Consider the following 19,178-nt stretch of genomic DNA (forward strand, 5'->3'; position numbering starts at 1 on the left):
GCAGCATCTGGGATGCTCTTGGACACAGGTTCGAATCCTCGTCACGGCCCTTGTGGATTTGTTCATTTGATGCATCACGTTATTGTGATTTCTGTGCGTACAGCATCTACTTTTTCTCTCTCTTTGGAGGAAGAGGAAGAGTTCCCATAAATTTACAAATAATGTTGAGCATAACTTCATCCGCGCCACCACCAATTGAGAACAAACGCAGATCTCGATACAAACGACTGACCAGCACCTAAAACAGAAACATATATATTCATACATTATCATTACCCCAGTTCCAACGTTTGTCGTGGGAAGCATCATCCCAAAGGAAAAATTGCTCGACCAAACTACACACTAGAAAGTGAAAGGACAACGATGTTTCGGTCCGTCCTGGACCATTCTCAAGTCGATTGTGATGAGGGAAGGAGGCAAAGGCAAGAGAGAGGTGAGGAGAGGAAGAAAAAGCAAGGCCAAAGGTATGAAAGGTAAGGTGTAATAAAGGGGATAGTAATAGGAATAAGAAAGGGATCGTAAGAGAAAACAAGAGAAATTAAGATAAATGGAAGGGTAAGCTTATGTTAGGTCACGTTTGTTAGAAAGTTTAGAGCATTTGAGTATTGTATATACTGTGTAAGGGAAGAGTCAGCAGCAACAAAGCCAGGACTCAATTTCATGTTGGGTATGTTGTGTATCAGAACCGATTCAACAAGACGGCGTCTGTGTAGAGGCAGGAAAGATTATTTTTGGAGGAAGACCAATCAATAGAATGATTAGAATCCCTAACATGACAGAAGAGAGCATTGTTTGTGGCTGCAGACTTGACACTTCTTTTGTGTTCTTTAAGTCTGTCATTAGTATACGGCCAGTTTCACCAAAGTATTGGAGAGGACAAGACGAACAGGAAATGGAGCAGACACCAGCCGCATTAGAAGCAGGAGGAGCAGTGTGAACTAGATTGCTACAAAGTGTGTTAGTTTGTTGCAAGGCGAGCTTTATGTCAAGAGGACGAAAGGTATTAGTAAAAGTTTTGAGCTCAGATTTGAAGGGAAGGCAGAGCACAGTGCTACTAGTGTTGGAAGCAGGTTTAGGATGAAAGAAATTTTGTTTACCTTGAGAGTAGGCATAGTTGATAAAATGCAAAGGGTAACCAAGGCGAGAGAATGACTTGTAGATAAAGGCAATTTCAGAATCAAGAAATTGAGGGTCGCTGATGCTCAGAGTGCGATGGAAGAGAGAGACGAGGACACTTTACTTAACAGAAGGAGGATGGTAGGAAAAGAAGTGAATGTACATGCCACTATGCCTGGGTTTGCGGTAGACAGAGAAAGAGAACCCGGACACAGAGCTGTGAACGTGAACGTCAAGAAAAGGAAGGAGGGAATTTGATTCCCATTCAACTTTGAAATGGATGGAAGGAGCCAGATTGTTAAGAGAGGAGAGGAGAGGAAAGGCTAGAAAAAACTAAGGTCATAAAGCAAAATTGTCGTCAACATAGCGAAGCCAGAGAGAGGGACGAGTATCAATAGAAGGAAGAAGAAGAACAGTTTTGAAATATTCCATGTAGAAATTGGCACAAACAGGGGAGAGAGGGGAACCCATAGTGACACCGAAAGTTTGAGTGTAATATTTACCGTTGAAAGAGAAAGAGTTAGTCAACAGAGTCTAGTGAGTTCAAGGAAAAAATCAGTGGGAAGCCACTGACAGAGGAAGAAGGCCCTCAGTTGCCTTCTGTCTAAGGAAAGAGAGAATGTCATCGAGGGGAACATTAGTGAACAGAGAGTCAACATCAAGACTACGCATCTTTAGAGAAAGACTGCGCTTGCAGCCCTCCTATAAGATGCGTAGTCTTGATGTTGACTCTCTGTTCACTAATGTTCCCCTCGATGACATTCTCTCTTTCCTTAGACAGAAGGCAACTGAGGGCCTTCTTCCTCTGTCAGTGGCTTCCCACTGATTTTTTCCTTGAACTCACTAGACTCTGTTGACTAACTCTTTCTCTTTCAACGGTAAATATTACACTCAAACTTTCGGTGTCACTATGGGTTCCCCTCTCTCCCCTGTTTGTGCCAATTTCTACATGGAATATTTCAAAACTGTTCTTCTTCTTCCTTCTATTGATACTCGTCCCTCTCTCTGGATTCGCTATGTTGACGACAATTTTGCTTTATGACCTTAGTTTTTTCTAGCCTTTCCTCTCCTCTCCTCTCTTAACAATCTGGCTCCTTCCATCCATTTCAAAGTTGAATGGGAATCAAATTCCCTCCTTCCTTTTCTTGACGTTCACGTTCACAGCTCTGTGTCCGGATTCTCTTTCTCTGTCTACCGCAAACCCAGGCATAGTGGCATGTACATTCACTTCTTTTCCTACCATCCCCCTTCTGTTAAGTAAAGTGTCCTCGTCTCTCTCTTCCTCCGCGCTCTGAGCATCAGCGACCCTCAATTTCTTGATTCTGAAATTGCCTTTTTCTACAAGTCATTCTCTCGCCTTGGTTACCCTTTGCATTTTATCAACTATGCCTACTCTCAAGGTAAACAAAATTTCTTTCATCCTAAACCTGCTTCCAACACTAGTAGCACTGTGCTCTGCCTTCCCTTCAAATCTGAGCTCAAAACTTTTACTAATACCTTTCGTCCTCTTGACATAAAGCTCGCCTTGCAACAAACTAACACACTTTGTAGCAATCTAGTTCACACTGCTCCTCCTGCTTCTAATGCGGCTGGTGTCTGCTCCATTTCCTGTTCGTCTTGTCCTCTCCAATACTTTGGTGAAACTGGCCGTATACTAATGACAGACTTAAAGAACACAAAAGAAGTGTCAAGTCTGCAGCCACAAACAATGCTCTCTTCTGTCATGTTAGGGATTCTAATCATTCTATTGATTGGTCTTCCTCCAAAAATAATCTTTCCTGCCTCTACACAGACGCCGTCTTGTTGAATCGGTTCTGATACACAACATACCCAACATGAAATTGAGTCCTGGCTTTGTTGCTGCTGACTCTTCCCTTTCACAGTACTGTATATACTCAAATGTTCTAAACTTCCTAACAAACGTGACCTAACATAAGCTTACCTTTCCATTTATCTTTCTTTCCCATGTTTTCTCTTACAATCCCTTTCTTATTCCTATTATTTCCCCCTTTATTACACCTTACCTTTTATACCTTTTGCCTTGCTTTTTCTTCCTCTAAGATTTCCTCTCCTCACCTCTCTCTTGCCTATTTATTGCTTTCGCCTCCTTCCTTCATCACAATCGACTTGAGAATGGTCCAGGACGGACCGAAACGTCGTCGTCCCTTCACTTTCTAGTGTGTGGCTCAGTCAACATATTTCAGCCACGTTATTGTGATTCCTCATCTGCATATGAAAAATGGCTTAGTAATACGAAGGTATCAATTGTACAAACATTACCCTCCGATGTCTGTGTCCACTAGCCTATACTGTGGGCATTTTGAATGATTTATGTCTTACTGTCAACAGTTCCAGCCCTAGGAAAGCTGAAATTTAATGCCTTTAAGTAGAATTGTAATTTTTATGAGACGGAAAAATGGCAAAAGAAATTGGTTCAAATACATTTCTAGTTTTCATCTACTTTTCTTTAAACTCAATATTTTTTTTTCAACACTTATACAATAATATTTTTATACATATGACCAAACCATACACCAGAAGATGAGGACGTTTCGGTCCGTCCTGGACCATTATCGTCAATTGTGATGGAATCGAGGGCGGCACACCATTAAGGCAAGAATGAGGGGAGAAGCAGGTAATTCCTAGAAGGTAAGAACAAGAAAAAATGGTACAGATGAGAAAGGTGTAAGAATGAAGTGTAGCAAGAATGGGAATGTAAGAATAAGAAATGAGAAAGATAAAAAAAAGTGGGGGTAGGCTTATGTCAGGTCACGTTTGTTAGAAAGGTTAGAGCATTTTAGTATTTAATGTACTGTGAAAGGTAAGAGGCGATAGTAACAAAGCCAGAACTGAGGTTCATGTTGGGTATGTTGAGTACAAGGCTGATTCAACAAGACGGCATCTGTGAAGAGTAGAGGCAGGTAAGATTATTTCAGAAGCTCAATCAATAGAATGATTAGAATCCTTATTATGACAGAAGAGTTAGGGGCTATTCATGCCCATGCCACCCCTTGGATGGCTTAATCTTTATCATTTGACAGAAGAGAGCATTGTTTGTGTCTGCAGACTTGACACTTCTTTTGTGTTCCTTAATTCTGTTATTTAGTGTATGTCCCCAAAGTACTGGAGAGGACAAGACAAATAGGAAATAGAGTAGACACCAGCAGCCAACTGGTGTTGTTAACACCAGTAATAGTAAGAAAATCCACAGGAACTGTGATGATTTGAACCTATGCGCTGGGTGTTCCCAGATGCACACTCTAATACCAAGTTGTGACTTAGTCGTATAGAGTGTGCATCTGGGAACACCCAGCACATAGGTTCAAATCATCACAGCTCCTGTGGATTTTCTTACTATTACTGGTGTTTCCATCACCAGTTGGCTGCTGGTGTCCACTCTATTTCCTATTTGTCTTGTCCTCTCCAGTACTTTGGGGAAACTGGCTGTACACTAAATAACAGAATTAAGGAACACAAAAGAAGTGTTAAGTCTGCAGACACAAACAATGCTCTCTTCTGTCAAATGATAAAGATTAAGCCGTCCAAGGGGTGGCACGGGCACGAATAGCCCCTAACTCTTCTGTCATAATAAGGATTCTAATCATCTTATTGATTGATCTTCTAAAATAATCTTACCTGCTTCTACTCTTCACAGACACCGTCTTGTTGAATCAGCCTTGATACACAACATGAAGCTTAGTCCTGGCTTTGTTGCTGTCGACTCTTCCCTTTCACAGACATACTTAAATGCTCTAACCTTTCTAACAAATGTGACCTGACATAAGCTCTCCCCCCCCCCTCTTTTTTTTATCTTTCTTGTCTCTCTCCTCTTATTCTTACTTTCCTATTCTTGCTTCACCCCATTGTTACACCCTTCCCATCTGTACCCTTTTTTCTTGTTCTTACCCTCTAGGAATTACCTGCTCCTTTCCTCACTCTTGCCTTACTTAATTCTGTGCCTTCCTCGATCCCATCACAATCGACCTGATAATGGACCGAAACGTCCTTATGACTCATTGGCTGCGTTTTTTTTTTTTAGAGTACAGTATATGGACAGCACAAACACATGATGTGGCACCATGGGGGGAGGGGAAGGTAGAGAAGCTTAGCAGCACATCTGGCAGAAGATGTGCCTCCAGCTGCCTCTCAAGGTTAGGAATGAAAATATATTTTCATAAGTGAAGACAATTCTCTCCACATTAGCTCTTAGTTCTGATGCTGTCTCCTTTACTTTAAACACAATATTTTTTTTTTTTTTAATTGTAATATAAATGGGGTTTTCCACAATAAACTAGTGACAATACAACCCATCCTCCTTAAATGATAGTACAAGACGTGATGGTATGTTCGACCGAATAGCTGCAATAAGTAACACCATTTTAGGAGGATGAGTTGAGAATTGAGAAACCAGCAGCTTTAAAGCCATATGATAAAGAGTAAAGATGATGAGATGCCATGACCATAGCTCACATCCTGTAACTACACTGTAATTACAAACACATGCAATACAGGTAAATACAATATGAAACAATAGTTATAATGCTACAGACCTCATTGGTAAAACCCATGCCTCCCCACATCTGAAGACAAGAATCGGTCACCTCGCGCGCCAGGCGTCCAGCTTTCAATTTACACATGGATGCCACCTTGGTCACATCCTCCCCAGACACATACTGCTCTGGAATAGGAAAGAGGCCAGTCATAGACTTAAGTATAGACCTTGAATGTAATCCTTTATCTAGCAGTTATGAACAATTAGCATCTAAATGATCAAAACTGCAAATGCTGATGTACCATTGCTGAGGACAGGAATTATGGTAGGCTTATCAAGGCTCCCCCTAGAACAATGACTGACCTCAAGAATTCAGCCCATAACAATTGCCAGGTAAATATTTGCTGCAAGGTGAATACAAGCACTAAGTGAATGAAAACATTCCCAAATGTTTGTGTGTTGTCAGGGAAATCAAGCCTGGGATGTATGGGTTGTGGTGCAAGTATGTTGACCACTGAGCCACATAACCCGTTAATATTATTCAGGAAATATTGCTAACAATGTACAAGCAAATCATATACTGTATCAGTAATTAATTTTAATATAAGACCTGTAAACATTGTGATGAAGTTAGAGCCTTACTACAAGCACTAAACTATAATATTCTCTTGTAATTTTAACAGGCACATAACTAAAAGATGACTCGAGCCAAGTATTTACCATGCTCAATCACACAACAATCCATAACTGTAAACCAAACCAGAAAAGTGGTCATTCTACAATTATCAAAAGTTAGAATGCACCAAAATTATTAGAACTAAACACAGTTGCTGAGAATATATATTTTCCCAATTTACAATCGAGGGTCCTGACTAACGTAACAATTGAAGCTGTATACAGAGTTCCAAACACAGATAAACTTTAATTCATCTAACTTCAGATATTTTATAATAGGCAAAAAAAAAAATCCCAAATACTACCAGGAGGTTTTAATACCGACATCTGTTAACAAATAGTCTACACATCACCTGCTTTTTCAAATGAATGACCTCCAGATGATTCAAAAATAGAAACTCCACAGTGAAGAGGGACACCAGCTTTCTGGAGCATGATGCAGACAGGCAGGTGTACCAGGCACAAGGGAAAAAGCCAAAAACACTGAACTCTGACTGGGGAAAGCACCTGACATAGTAAAGCATATGAAGCCATGAATAAAGAACAATCACTAGGTTGAACCCCCCAACCTGTGGTGGTGGCAAAAGCAACCCAACACACACAAGGAGCCAGTATGTTCACACACATGCTTGTGTTGTTTTCACAACACAAGCATGTGTGTGTTTAAGCCAAAAAGTCATTGCTGATCAAAATGTGTCAATATCACCATATTCAGAAAACACTTACAACATATGTACTACCTTGCATTACTACATAAATTCAGATAAAGGAGTTCACACTGTACCACAATTTTTGTACATAGGATTTGCACTAACCTACTGTCCTATAGAGGAGAGACCTCAGACACTCCAATTCAGTCTCCAGCTCAGCCAGGCGGAAATGAAGGTATTGGTTGTTGAGAAGTGGCTGGCCAAACACTATTCTTTCCCGGATGTATTCTATGGTCTCCTGTATGCACATCTCGAGTGGCCTTAAAACTCCAAGTGATAAAGCCAAACGCTCCTGCTGGAACTGGACACACATGTACAATACAGATTAAAATTGTATATTATTCAAGAAATTATGAATTTAATTTATTCAAGAAATTATGAATTTAATTTATTCAACACATTTTGTTAAGTGAAATCATGGAAAACATTACAAATCCAATTTGAAACGTCATGAGAGAAGCAGACTAAATCAGGTAAGTGATAAAAAAATTAAATAAATTGAGCGTTGAACGTAATGAAACACCTCTTTGTGGTGGTCCCTTGGCAAGGTCCCCAACCTATAGTCTAGCACCAGCTAAGCCTTGTGTGTCACATCAGGCTCTGACAAATCACGAATTCCTACCAGGAATCAGGACCAGAATCTGGGCTTTTCACACAAAGGGAAGCAGGGAATCAAATCACCATAACAGAGAGAAAACCACCAGAAAGGTACAGTATTCCGAAACAAGCATGAAAAACATTAGCTCATACTATTAGTACAATTACCAAACAAGCTCATACTATTGTTTACTATTATCAAACAAGATCATGCTGTTATTAACAAAATCAAACAAACTTAAACTGTCATTATAACTAAATCAATAAGCCAAACACTATCATTACCAATAATAAACAATCTCATGCTATTATCACTAACAACCCAGTAGCATTACCACCAACATCAGCAAGCCCCACACTCATTACCAGCAATGTCTACAATATCACACTCATTAGCAGCTTCCACTATTTATCACTCTCATTACACAAGTAAGATCAACAATCAAGCTGCCCTTTTCATTACCAGGAAAGGCAACAAGTCCCAACTGGTAGTACCTGTAGCATCTGGTAGGTGAAACCTTTGCCTTCTTCCCCCACAATATTCTTAGCCGGAACTCGGACATCATCAAAGAATATTTGACCAGTATCAGAGCTACGCATTCCAAGTTTGTCAATCAACTTTGTTAGATGAATTCCTGTAGAAAATATCGCTTAGCATGTTAAATAGCTTGATTTGCCTAGTTGATAAACCAGTAAAATAAGTTTGGTTTGAAGTGATTTATACATGCAGGTACAGCATTGTGAAAGATCTGTGGTTTCTGAAACCTTCATTCATAATCCAAACCTAAACTATCTCTAGTAATATTTCTCAGACTTGGCTGCAAAATGGATTAAATTAGCACACTGACTTTATTATGTCAGATGAATGGTGTGGAAACCCTGCAGTAAGAGATGGTGTACAGAATCTTTAGTGAGGTTTGGGGGTGCTTCATATCTCTCACAAAATCCAAATCTTAATGAAGAATTGTGATAAAAAAAAATAGAGCATTTCATTCTTATCTCAAAGGTTCATCCTCTTAAGAATATTACACACAAGTGAGTTTGATCCTTTTTGTGTGTGTGAAATGCTTGTGAAATGCAGAAGATATCCAACCTATCCTGGATTGGATTATATTTAATCAAGGTTAGATGGGTCATAAACTGGCCACAACACTATATAATACAGGGAGTGTAATGATTAAATGCCAAGTGAAATGATTAGATCTTAATAAGAATGCAGAGGTAAGTCAATGATAATGATTATCATTAATTTATACACATTTTCTGAGAATTACAAAATTGTCATCATTACATCACAATCTGCATATTTATGAACTTTATGTACAATACCTGTACAACAAATCATACAGTTTAGAGTCACAAAAATAAACCAACCAAGCACAATAATTAATACTGTATTCAGAAGGGTCTGATCTCAAGCTCAGAGTAATTAGGTTCCAGTGATGTCATATATAACATAACTGTTAAAGGAAGTTTAATCTTGTCTATCTAGCAAGCACACACATATGTCTGATGCCCTGGAGCCCCCAGCAGACAGCAGCACCACTACACGATGGGCTCTGCCCATGCCCACACTCCCCACATACTAATCTACAATAGTCAACAAAGACACAAGACTGGAAGGGAGGGCCAGGGAGCACCAACACAAACTTGCTCAAAAGGAGCTTTGAACAAGTCCAAAGCATAACTTCTATGCTGCATTATAATGTTGCATTCAAAAGTATAGTATCGATGATAGTAATTTAATACAAAAAAATTATAAATAAGGAAACCTAGATACAAAATAGGTTCTTCCATGATGGATAGCCAGTCAAACAAAAATTAACAGGTTTACCTAATTCACTATAAGTGAATTAATTGAGTGCCTCATCAACCAAGCAGTTATGAAAGAAGGCTGGCCTAAGCCAGACTGAGAGAAGAACTACTGAAATGGTCTACTGTACAAGTAATCTACAGATAATTTGACAAATGGAATGATAGATAACTACATACCGGTAAATATAAATACAACTACTGATATGTGAGGGAAAATAATAGCAAGATACTAGACTTCACACTTGTACAGATAAGATTTTTCAATTTTTAAACAGTTCCAGAAATCTACTAATAGATTGTATCACATACAATAGCAGCAGCTTTATACATTTATCATTGCCTTACCTGGAGTCTTCATGGGAACACAAACAAGTGACTTGTTGAGGTGAGGTGGTCCAGAAGAAGTGTTCACCAACAGACAAATCCAATCAGCCTGCCATGCATTTGTTATCCAAAGTTTCTGACCATTAATGACTAAATCATCTCCTCGGTGCTGTGCTGTTGTCTTCAGACTGGCTACATCAGAGCCAGCACCAGGCTCACTCACACCCAGGCATGCCACAACATCCCCAGAAATACTTGGAGCTAGGAACTCGCCTTTTACGTAGTCACTCCCAAACCTAAAAAGACATTTTCAGCAACTATTAATAATGTATAGCATCATCATGATTGATGCTATTCCTTAAATAAATCAGGCCTTACAGTTATGAAAAGCAGCTTTCTCAGTTGGTCATTTTGTTGTTCCATGTTATACATCTGCTGTGTTATTGGAAAGGATTAAACAGTCGAGTCTAATGATGGACTTTATACATATATCATAATGCATTATCATTTATCATAATCATATTATCTGCGCCACAAAGATGTGATGGGAATATCCCTTAATTCATTTTCTTTCCTTGTTTCAAACATTTATGTGGGTACTGGGATGCTGTCTAATCTTTCTAGTATGAACATTGATGTAAAGCATTCATCAAGTGTTGGCTGCCTTTTTATCAATATAACATGGTTGGTCTCATCTTTTAAGGGTCCTACAAAGTCTTTTGTCTCGGTTTTCCCTTCTTATATTAACATAAATAGACTTTAGATCTTTCTTAATGTTTTGAGTACGTTTTCTTTCATAGTTTCTTTTGGTTGAGTTGATTTTCTGAATAGCTGAATTTAATGCCCTTCCGTATATCTCATAATCTCTGTGATTCCTGGTGGTCTGAAGCTTCCAGAGGTTGTCCTTTGTTAGCTATGATTTTGTTTACTCCTTTTGAAGACAGAAGAGCTGTTAAATATTGCACCCTGCTCAGCAAACTCAAAGCCTGATTTCTGGGCTAGCTCATTTGACTGGTTTTTGGGCAAGGGAGTAGAAGATATGTATGTGAGCACTGACCTGGCCAAGGCAGGAGTAGATATGTCTGTGTGTGCACCAATGCCCAAGGCAACACCTGGAGCACGAATGCCACCAAGAGCCTCTGTGAAAGCTGCTTGATATTTGTAGTTTAAACCAAGGCCACCATATTCTGCAGAAATAATGTAGTGGAATTAAAACATTTAAATTACCTAAAATATGATGATGATTTGACAAATATGATGAGTTTCTTTTTTTTTAATAACTATAACCTGCTTTCACTATATTATTCACCGTTTTCCTCAAAGACAATACCTGTCTCCTAATGAGAGTGACAAATGGGGTGATGATCAAGTATGAATATGTGTAAAGTTTTTTAAATTAGCTTAGCATGGTAAATGGGATAGAAATAATACAGTACTGTACAGTACAGTATATGTTATTGGCAAGGAACAGTGAACATGATTACACATAACTGAAGAAATGTGACCAAAAACAACACATTTACTAAAAGGTAAAAGGAATGTAAAGAAAAGTGACAGAGGAGCAAGGTGCCATGTAAATTAACTGTGAAAAACATGAAGAGGAAGCTGGTGAACCAGCAGCCAGTGAAGGGCAAAAGGAGTTACAGTATCTTCCAATGGTCCCAACAGTGGTGCAAAGGGCAGTACTGGTGAAGCCAGAATAATGCCCAGAGTCAAACTCTGCTTATGGGGAAACCACACAGGCAAAGATTAGGCTCCTGCACAACAATTTGACCAGCTGCCAAGTAATCTTTTGCCAGTGCAACACCAGACGAGAAGCAGAGCCGCAGGAGGCAGAGAAAAGGAAGCCCGACTGGGAATCCCAAACCAGGTCTAACCAAGTCTGAACCTTGGACAAAACTAACTGGGACTTCCTGCAGCTTGCCAGGAACCCAAACTGCTCCAAATCCCAAAACCCAAAGTGGGCCTACTCCGGGGCAACCACTCGAGCGCCAAGCCACAACAACTAAAATGGGAAGTGAAGGCCATTCTGCCCTAGTCATGTCTTTGTGAGAGACAGATTGCCTCAGGGGAACAACTGAATGCTCTTTTCAAAAAGATTTTTGTCTGCTCTCCAAGCCTTATATATATGTACACATCAATTATGTATAACTTTGTAAATACTGTATAGATATTTATATTTAGATAGCGTTCTCAACAAAATAGCTTCACAACTTACCTACAGACTTAGTGATGCATAAATAACCAATATGAAAAAGCAACTTCGTAAGTTAACTACAGGCCAAGTAATATCTAGATAACATGCTTGAAGAAACAGGTTTGGAACTTACCCACAGGCTTGGTGATACCAAGATAACCTGCTTGACCGAACAGCTTCAGAATCTTGTGTGCAGGCCAGCGGCCAGCAGCCTCCCACTCGTCCACATGTGGGTTGATCTCTGTATCAATGAGCTGTAGGTAGATAAATAAATTTATAAACACAATAGCCATCTCTGATTATGGGGGAGGCTCCTCTTATGATGGAAGGCTTGTATACAGAGACAGGAAGCTTACTTTTTTAACAGAATTCTGAAGCTCCCGCTGTTCTTCATTGTAAAAATGGCAATTTGTTTTTCCTTGTGCACTGTTGACTGCAGCAGTAGCTAAATTCTTGCAGCCAATTCTTGCTCGGAGCCATGGACCAAGGTTCCAAATGACAGGCACTCTTCCTGGGATGAACATGACTCACTTGTGTGGTACAAATCTTGTGGAAACTGGTTACTCCTTACACTTACTGCAATTATAAATAATGTTCTTTTTACAGGAATTATCTTAATATGATATACAATACAGAACTGTATTAGTGTCTCCAGACTAAGTTATTTGGTGTCTTTCTAAATAATGTTAATAATGTAAAGTACAAATAATAATACATAACATTAACAATTACATATACAGTATTTTATTCATAATCATAAATCAAGATGATATCAAGTCAAGAACAAGAACAAATCAAGAACATATCATCATATATACTGTTTATGATGGGGGGGGGGGGGCAGGCCTGGCAGCTGAGTGGACAGCGCTCGGGATTCATAGTTCTGAGGTTTTTAAAACATCTTTAAATGTTATGTGGCTATTTATGCTAGATATTATTATAAACATGCATTCACTTGTTAATATCATCAATTAAATTTGTGACAATTTGATCAGAGAAATGTGACAACTAGATCACTGCGTACAGGAGGCTGATATGCCAGCAAACACTCTCTAGGTGACAATATATATTGGGCAAGTCGCTCCAGGCCGCGGAGACGCTAAACCCGATAATCATTTCGAGGTAACCTCCACAATATTGTCGCTTGGACCATCTGCTTCCTATGGTGCCACCTGCCACATATTTTACTTCTAATTTCGTTACAAAATTAGATTATGTCAGTAAAAATAGGTTTGATCATGTTCTGCATTCAGTACCAACATTATAGTGAGTAAATATACCTATATCTTCATTACTTATATAAAGCCAGGGGGCTTTGGGTAATTTTACGGACCGATCTAGAATAATATTCTCAAAATTGTTCAGTACTGTATTTTTACTTTTGATGAGATCAGCCCTCTTGTGTCTGGTTCAAAGTGTTGTTAGTCGTGTTCCTGTTATGAGTTAGTTCTGGGATAACTTTTCTCATTGTGTTGAACTTTCTCCAAAAGCAGATATGTATCCATATCTCGCCTACAGTTTCCGTGCATGGGGATCTATAGCCTAAAAGTACCTTCGACCCCTACTTACCCAACATAACTCAGCAATTAAAACAATAACAAACTCATCCCAGACACCACTCGGAGCTCTTACTGAACTCTTTCAATACGCTAAATATCGACGCACATAGTCTCAAGTGTACTATATATCTATGAAACTCAGCACTATAATGCCAATCATGACCATAGGCTTCCTAGAGGCTGTAACACAACCCATGCCCACCACACCAGAAACAAATATTGAGGTATTCCACGACTGAACCAAACCAGAAATACTCTACAAATCCAAGGGTCCTAAACTGTGAAATGATCTCGCTAATCACACATTAACAACTGTACTGTTCTCAACCAGGTCACAAGATGACAAAAACAATTATCTCAATTTATCATACCATATCTCAACTATGGAATTTGTGCTTGGGGCTCTACTACCCAAAATCACTTACGTCCTCTAATTACTCAACACAAAGCTGCTATTAGGACAATATCCAACTCTGGCCCCAAGCATCACTCGGTACCCCTACTCAAATCTCTGAATATGTTAGACATTAAGTCACTGCACATTCTCTCATGTGTATTATACATATATAAAACGCTAAACTATAATGCCAATCCTGATCTCAAAAGCTTCATAGAAGGATGTAACAGAACCCATGAGCACCACACCAGAAATAAATACAGTTTTGATATTCCTAGAGTACGACTTAATCAAACTAGAAATGCTCTACAAATCAAGGGGCCCAGAATGTGGAATGACCTTCCCAACCATGTTAAAGACTGTACCTCTCTCAACCAGTTTAAGTTAAAAACAAAGCTATACCTAATAAATTCCCTGTAACCTACCTTACCCTTCTATTGTCAACCAATGTCTGTTTTTTTTTTTAAGAGCGCTGTTTGTCGACATAATTGTATTTGTGCTGCTTTTTCATCTATGTTTTCATTTCTTGTTTTCATTCTATTCATTATGCTCAATTAGTATTAAGCTCGTCATTTAAGTTTATCATGCCCGAAACGCTTTGCGTAATAGTGGCTTTAGGCATTGTATGTACTAGCTCTACCTATAAGTCAACCAATCTTTGTAAAAAATTTTGTATGTATGTACCTTACCTAAATAAACATTTTATTTTTATTTTATTTTAATTACCTACACTCACCTGTGTTACATTGACATGAAGAGCAGCTGAGGGACTCAGCTCGGCCAGTCCCAGTTTGGGGAAGACGGTGAGAGTATATCCCTTGGTGGTGGGTGGAATATAGCAGGCAGAGTATATCCCTTAATGGTGGAATATAACAGACAGCGGGAGGCGGTCCATAGAATTACCCCAATCACCCAAATCAGGCCAAAACTACCCAAAACGTATTAGCATTACGTAAGTAATGAAGAAATATGGTATATTTACTTACTATAATGTTGGTGCTACACGTAGAACATGATCAAACCTATTTTTTCTCTGAAATAATCTAATTTCATAACGAAATGAGACGTAAATATGTGAGAGGTGACGCCATAGGAAGTCGACGGTCCAAGCGACAATTGTGTGGAGCGACTTATCCAAGAAATATGGTCGCCAGGAGAGTGTTTGCTGCCATATCAGCCTCCTGTACACAGTGATCCAGTCCTTTTCGTTCATTGAACACCGAACCCTACACGCCCTCTGATATATTGCTTAATTAACTTAAGCCCATCATCACACAGCAAAAATCTGCTATCAGAATGATAACTAACTCAGCTTTCAGACAACACTCAGCTCCCTTGTTTAAATCCCTAAACTTGCTAAATATTAACTCCCTCCACACATTCTCTTGTGTCAACTACATTTACAAAACCCTGTTCTTAAATGCAAACCATGCTCTGAAACTCTCCCTGGACAGATGTAATAGGACCCATTTTCACCACACCAGAAATAAATATCTCTTTGATATCCCCAGGGTCAAACTTAATCTGTGTAAACACTCTATGCAAATTAAGGGACCTAGTCTATGGAACTCATTCCCTAGTGAATTGAAAAACTGTAAAACTTTTGCCTTATTTAAAAGCAAAACCAAAAAGTACCTAACTTCATCTATTTAGTTTCCTACACTGAGCTTTAAATTTGCTCTGTACCTAGTTGGTACCCAATCTCCTAATTTTTATGTAATATCAAACAACCTTATCATTGTGTTCATTGCTGTCTTCTTTTATGTGCTAGCCATATGCTGTATTGTGACTACCAATTTTTGTCAACTACCATTTTAAGCTGTCATTGCAATCAATCTTAGCTACCTATGTGCTTTAATATATTATACTGTACCTATAATTTTCTCTCATCTTTTTTTTTCATTCCATGTAATTAATCTGTTATCATTTTTTGTCTATAAATTTTGCAAGTATTTACCTCCTTAAAATTTTCTTAGATTAAGGACCTGCCCGAAACGCTGCGCGTGCTAGTGGCTTTACAAGACTGTAATTACCATAATTGTATCCTCACATTCCTTATGTACATTCTTGTATATGCATAAATAAATAAATAAATAAATAAATAAAATTTTCTTAGATTAAGGACCTGTCCGAAACGCTGCGCGTGCTAGTGGCTTTACAAGACTGTAATTACCATATTTGTATCCTCACAATCCCAATGTACCTTCTTGTAAATGCATAAATAAATAAATAAATAAAGTATCAGTGGCCAGCCAGGTGGAGATCACAGGCTGTACAGTACTGATAAATTATGTAATTCACAGAGATACGTTGATAAATATTAATGTTTTATATTTTATTAAAAATACAGATATATACTTTGTTTCATCCGTTAAATGTAACAATATTTCAGTATATATTATATAAGCATAGTATATATAATTCAGTATATACAATATATAATAAGAGTGTCAGACCACGAAGGAAGAATTGAAACAGGAATTTCCTTTAGTACTTTCTTATATTAATACATCTTCAGAGCGAACCATTCCTTCTGAAGATGTATTAATATACGAAAGTATTAATATACGAATGTATTAATATACGAAAGCATTCTATTGTGGTTTTAATATTGAACAATTATACATATACGAAACAGACAAATCTGGTGTCGGAAATAGTAAAAATATTAGTGTGCGATGTGATCAATGTAAGGGGGATATTGGGTGTGCCTCGTATCCCCTACAACAACAAGAAGTTCGAGAGCGATGAGGCCGCCACTAATTAGCTTCAGGATGTCGTCGAATCTAAATCAACAATATACTACCGCCGCTACTTTCTCGGAAACGTAAGTACCTGCCGCTTTACTTCTCTCACCCTGCCAAGCCTGGCCTGGCCTGACCTGGCCTAGCCAGACCTGACCTGGCCTAGCCTAGTCTGACCTGGCCTAGTCTGACCTGACCTGGCCTAGCCTTACCTAGCCTAGTCTGACCTGGCCTAGTCTGACCTGACCTGGCCTAGCCTTACCCAACACTAATCACCACACATGACAGCCCAAACGAATCGCAAATAAGTACACGTAACAAGTCATATGCCCGGACACACTTTCACCTTGGGGACTGAGTGGTAACTATTGTATAGAAGAGCCGGCTCCCTGAGAGTGGTAAGAGGGCGTGATAAGAGGCTAATGTGTGGTCTTGAAGGAAGTCGATAAAGCAGACAATTTTCAAAAGGAAGGGCAGCATAACGAGCAGACAGGAATGGACAGACAGTCGGTTATCCCATAATGTGTAATACGCCGCACACAGCATGGGTGGAGTGGGGGGGGGGGGGGGGGGTTGTAGCAGGGCACAGTATGGTGATGGTGCGGGTGAAGTACACACCCACTGAATTCCTGCCATCAATAATTGTTTTCATAACCATTAGAACAATGGCATCCCTCCAGCCACCATCCTTCCACTGACCCCCTCCTCTGGTCCTCCACCTCAGACAATAACCCCCCACACCCCCTCTCCCTTCCAGACATCAGCATGTCAAAATCAGTACCATAATGTGTTTAAACTATTTAAACTAAGTCATTGTGTATCTCAAGGTATCTTAATTCATTTGAAAGTGTACATGTGCATTCATTCATATACTCGCCTAATTGTGCTTGCTGGGGTTGAGCTCTGGCTCTTTAGTTCCACCTCTCAACCGTCAATCAACAGGTGTACAGGTTTCTGAGCCTATTGGGCTCTATCATATCTACACTTGAACCTGTGTATGGAGTCAGCCTCCACCACATCACTTACTAATGCATTCCATTAGATATAATCATATATGATTACACATAATCATAATCATTCTATACACATAATCATATATGTGTACGTCAACGTATACATACATGCGTATATATACCTCATATTAAAATACTGATAAACGAATGACCATGAACAAATTAATTTATAATTGTAGCATTATATATAATTTTAATAGACTAATTACGTGTTTATACATTTGAATGGTCCAGACAGGTGGCCAGCCTTGGACATATACGCTTCTGGTAGGCACAATGACCTCATGTTAGACCCTTGATAGATTATGTGAGAGAGAGAGAGCTGGGGCAGGGAGGTGCGTGCCCCAGGGAGATAATCCATGCCCATGCCCCGCCTCGAGGTCAGTTCTCGAGTCACACCAAGAATAACATTCGAGCAAGTTGTCCTGACCAGGATGTGGCATATTAGGGAGGGTTGAGGAATAGGAAGCCTGTCTGATAGGGCTCTTGGCAAGCAGCTCTCCCTCAGTCTACCTATCTATATGGAAGAAATGTATCTAGGCCCTCCTCCCCCCTGCCTATTCTCTCTCCCCCACCTTTCTTCCTTCATTTCCTCCCTCCTTCCCTCCCCCTCACTGGTGAGAGAGTAGGAGTGTGAGAGTAGTTAGAGAACTCGTAGTTCTCACGCTCGTGAAATTGTCTGCGACCCTGGAGGAGTAGAGCGGAGGGGGGGGGTGAAAGTAGGTGACGATGGAGGAGTAGAGGGGAGCATTATATGCAGTGAACGTTGGTGTCTATGGAAGAGTACATCATAGAGGAGGGTGAAAGGAAGGTGACGATGGAGGAGGAGAAGGGAGGGGGTGTGAAGGTAGGTGATGATGGAGGAGTAGAGGGGAGGAGGGGGGCAAAGGTAGGTGTCTATGGAAGAGTACATCATAGAGGGGGGTGAAGGTAGGTGGCAATGGAGTAGAGCAAACGGGGTGGGGATTGAAAGTAATCCTGAGTTTAATTTTTTAGTTATATATAGTGACACCTCGACTTACGAATGAATATTTATGAACTTTTCGGGTTACGAGCCTAATTTCTTCGAAAAATTTGAATCGGGTTACAAACTTTGCCTCGGGAAAGGAGTTTGTTGATATACGTATGGGCTGACCTAGCGCGTGGTGGCATGGTGATCGCGCCTCAGTTTACCAGTGTCTCCTGCCTAGTAAGTATCGCGCCTGAATTCTTTGTAAAGCATTACATTTGTTTTGGGATTTTTGGCTATTTGAACATAAAATTTGTTATGATATATCTTGCCATGAGTCCCAAGAAAGCCAGTGGTAAGGTTCAAGCCAAGAAAACACATGTGAGAATGACCATAGAGGAAAAACAAGAGAGCATTCATAAACATCAAAATGGTGCACGGGTTGTTGAACTAGCTAGGCAGTACAACAAATCTATGTCAACAATATGCACTGTACTTGCTAAGAAAAGGACATTATGAACATTAAAGTGGCAAAAGGCATATCAACAATCCCGAAACAAAGAACACAAACACTTGAGGATGTTAAAAAG

General features: G+C 39.5%; 1 protein-coding gene and 1 long non-coding RNA gene across 7 annotated transcripts in view; one reads left to right on the forward strand and one right to left on the reverse strand.

Moving 5' to 3' along the window:
* On the reverse strand, window positions 1-15,004 carry LOC123771495 (probable acyl-CoA dehydrogenase 6). 3 transcript variants are annotated; one of them, XM_069313661.1, is made up of 9 exons: window positions 14,869-15,004; window positions 12,283-12,502; window positions 12,060-12,180; window positions 10,787-10,916; window positions 9,751-10,025; window positions 8,086-8,225; window positions 7,099-7,294; window positions 5,667-5,794; window positions 1-238 (listed from the first exon to the last, which is right to left on the reverse strand). In XM_069313661.1, exons 2-9 carry the CDS (start codon window positions 12,448-12,450, stop codon window positions 107-109), a joined length of 1,290 nt encoding a protein of 429 aa, XP_069169762.1. In that variant the 5' UTR covers window positions 12,451-12,502; window positions 14,869-15,004; the 3' UTR covers window positions 1-106. The 3 variants fall into 3 exon arrangements, with proteins under 3 accessions (XP_069169762.1, XP_069169761.1, XP_045620017.1); XM_069313660.1 differs by lacking the exon at window positions 14,869-15,004 and adding an exon at window positions 14,619-14,821; XM_045764061.2 differs by lacking the exon at window positions 14,869-15,004 and adding an exon at window positions 12,951-14,073.
* LOC138357100 (uncharacterized) overlaps window positions 14,671-19,178 on the forward strand; it is a 16,044-nt gene continuing 11,536 nt past the window's right edge. The window contains exons 1-2 of one of the 4 annotated variants that reach the window (XR_011224800.1): window positions 14,671-14,685; window positions 16,521-16,709. This is a non-coding gene — a long non-coding RNA (uncharacterized lncRNA). Of the gene's footprint in view, window positions 14,686-14,819; window positions 14,835-15,050; window positions 15,066-16,469; window positions 16,710-19,178 lie in introns of those variants that run through there. The other 3 variants (XR_011224799.1, XR_011224801.1, XR_011224798.1) reach the window with 3 other exon arrangements.

This window comes from Procambarus clarkii, chromosome 76 (assembly GCF_040958095.1).
Source record: "Procambarus clarkii isolate CNS0578487 chromosome 76, FALCON_Pclarkii_2.0, whole genome shotgun sequence".
Classification (NCBI taxonomy): domain Eukaryota; kingdom Metazoa; phylum Arthropoda; class Malacostraca; order Decapoda; family Cambaridae; genus Procambarus; species Procambarus clarkii.

What these genes read in the sequence shown, in the direction of transcription:
- LOC123771495 (XM_069313661.1), bottom strand. Translation starts at nt 12,450, where the DNA reads ATGTTCATCCCAGGAAGAGTGCCTGTCATTTGGAACCTTGGTCCATGG. An exon ending in TCTACTCCTGCCTTGGCCAG is followed by an intron (nt 10,026 to 10,786) that starts GTCAGTGCTCAC and finishes ATGTCTTTTTAG; the next exon opens with GTTTGGGAGTGACTACGTAA. An exon ending in TCACCTACCAGATGCTACAG is followed by an intron (nt 7,295 to 8,085) that starts GTACTACCAGTT and finishes ATGTGTGTCCAG; the next exon opens with TTCCAGCAGGAGCGTTTGGC.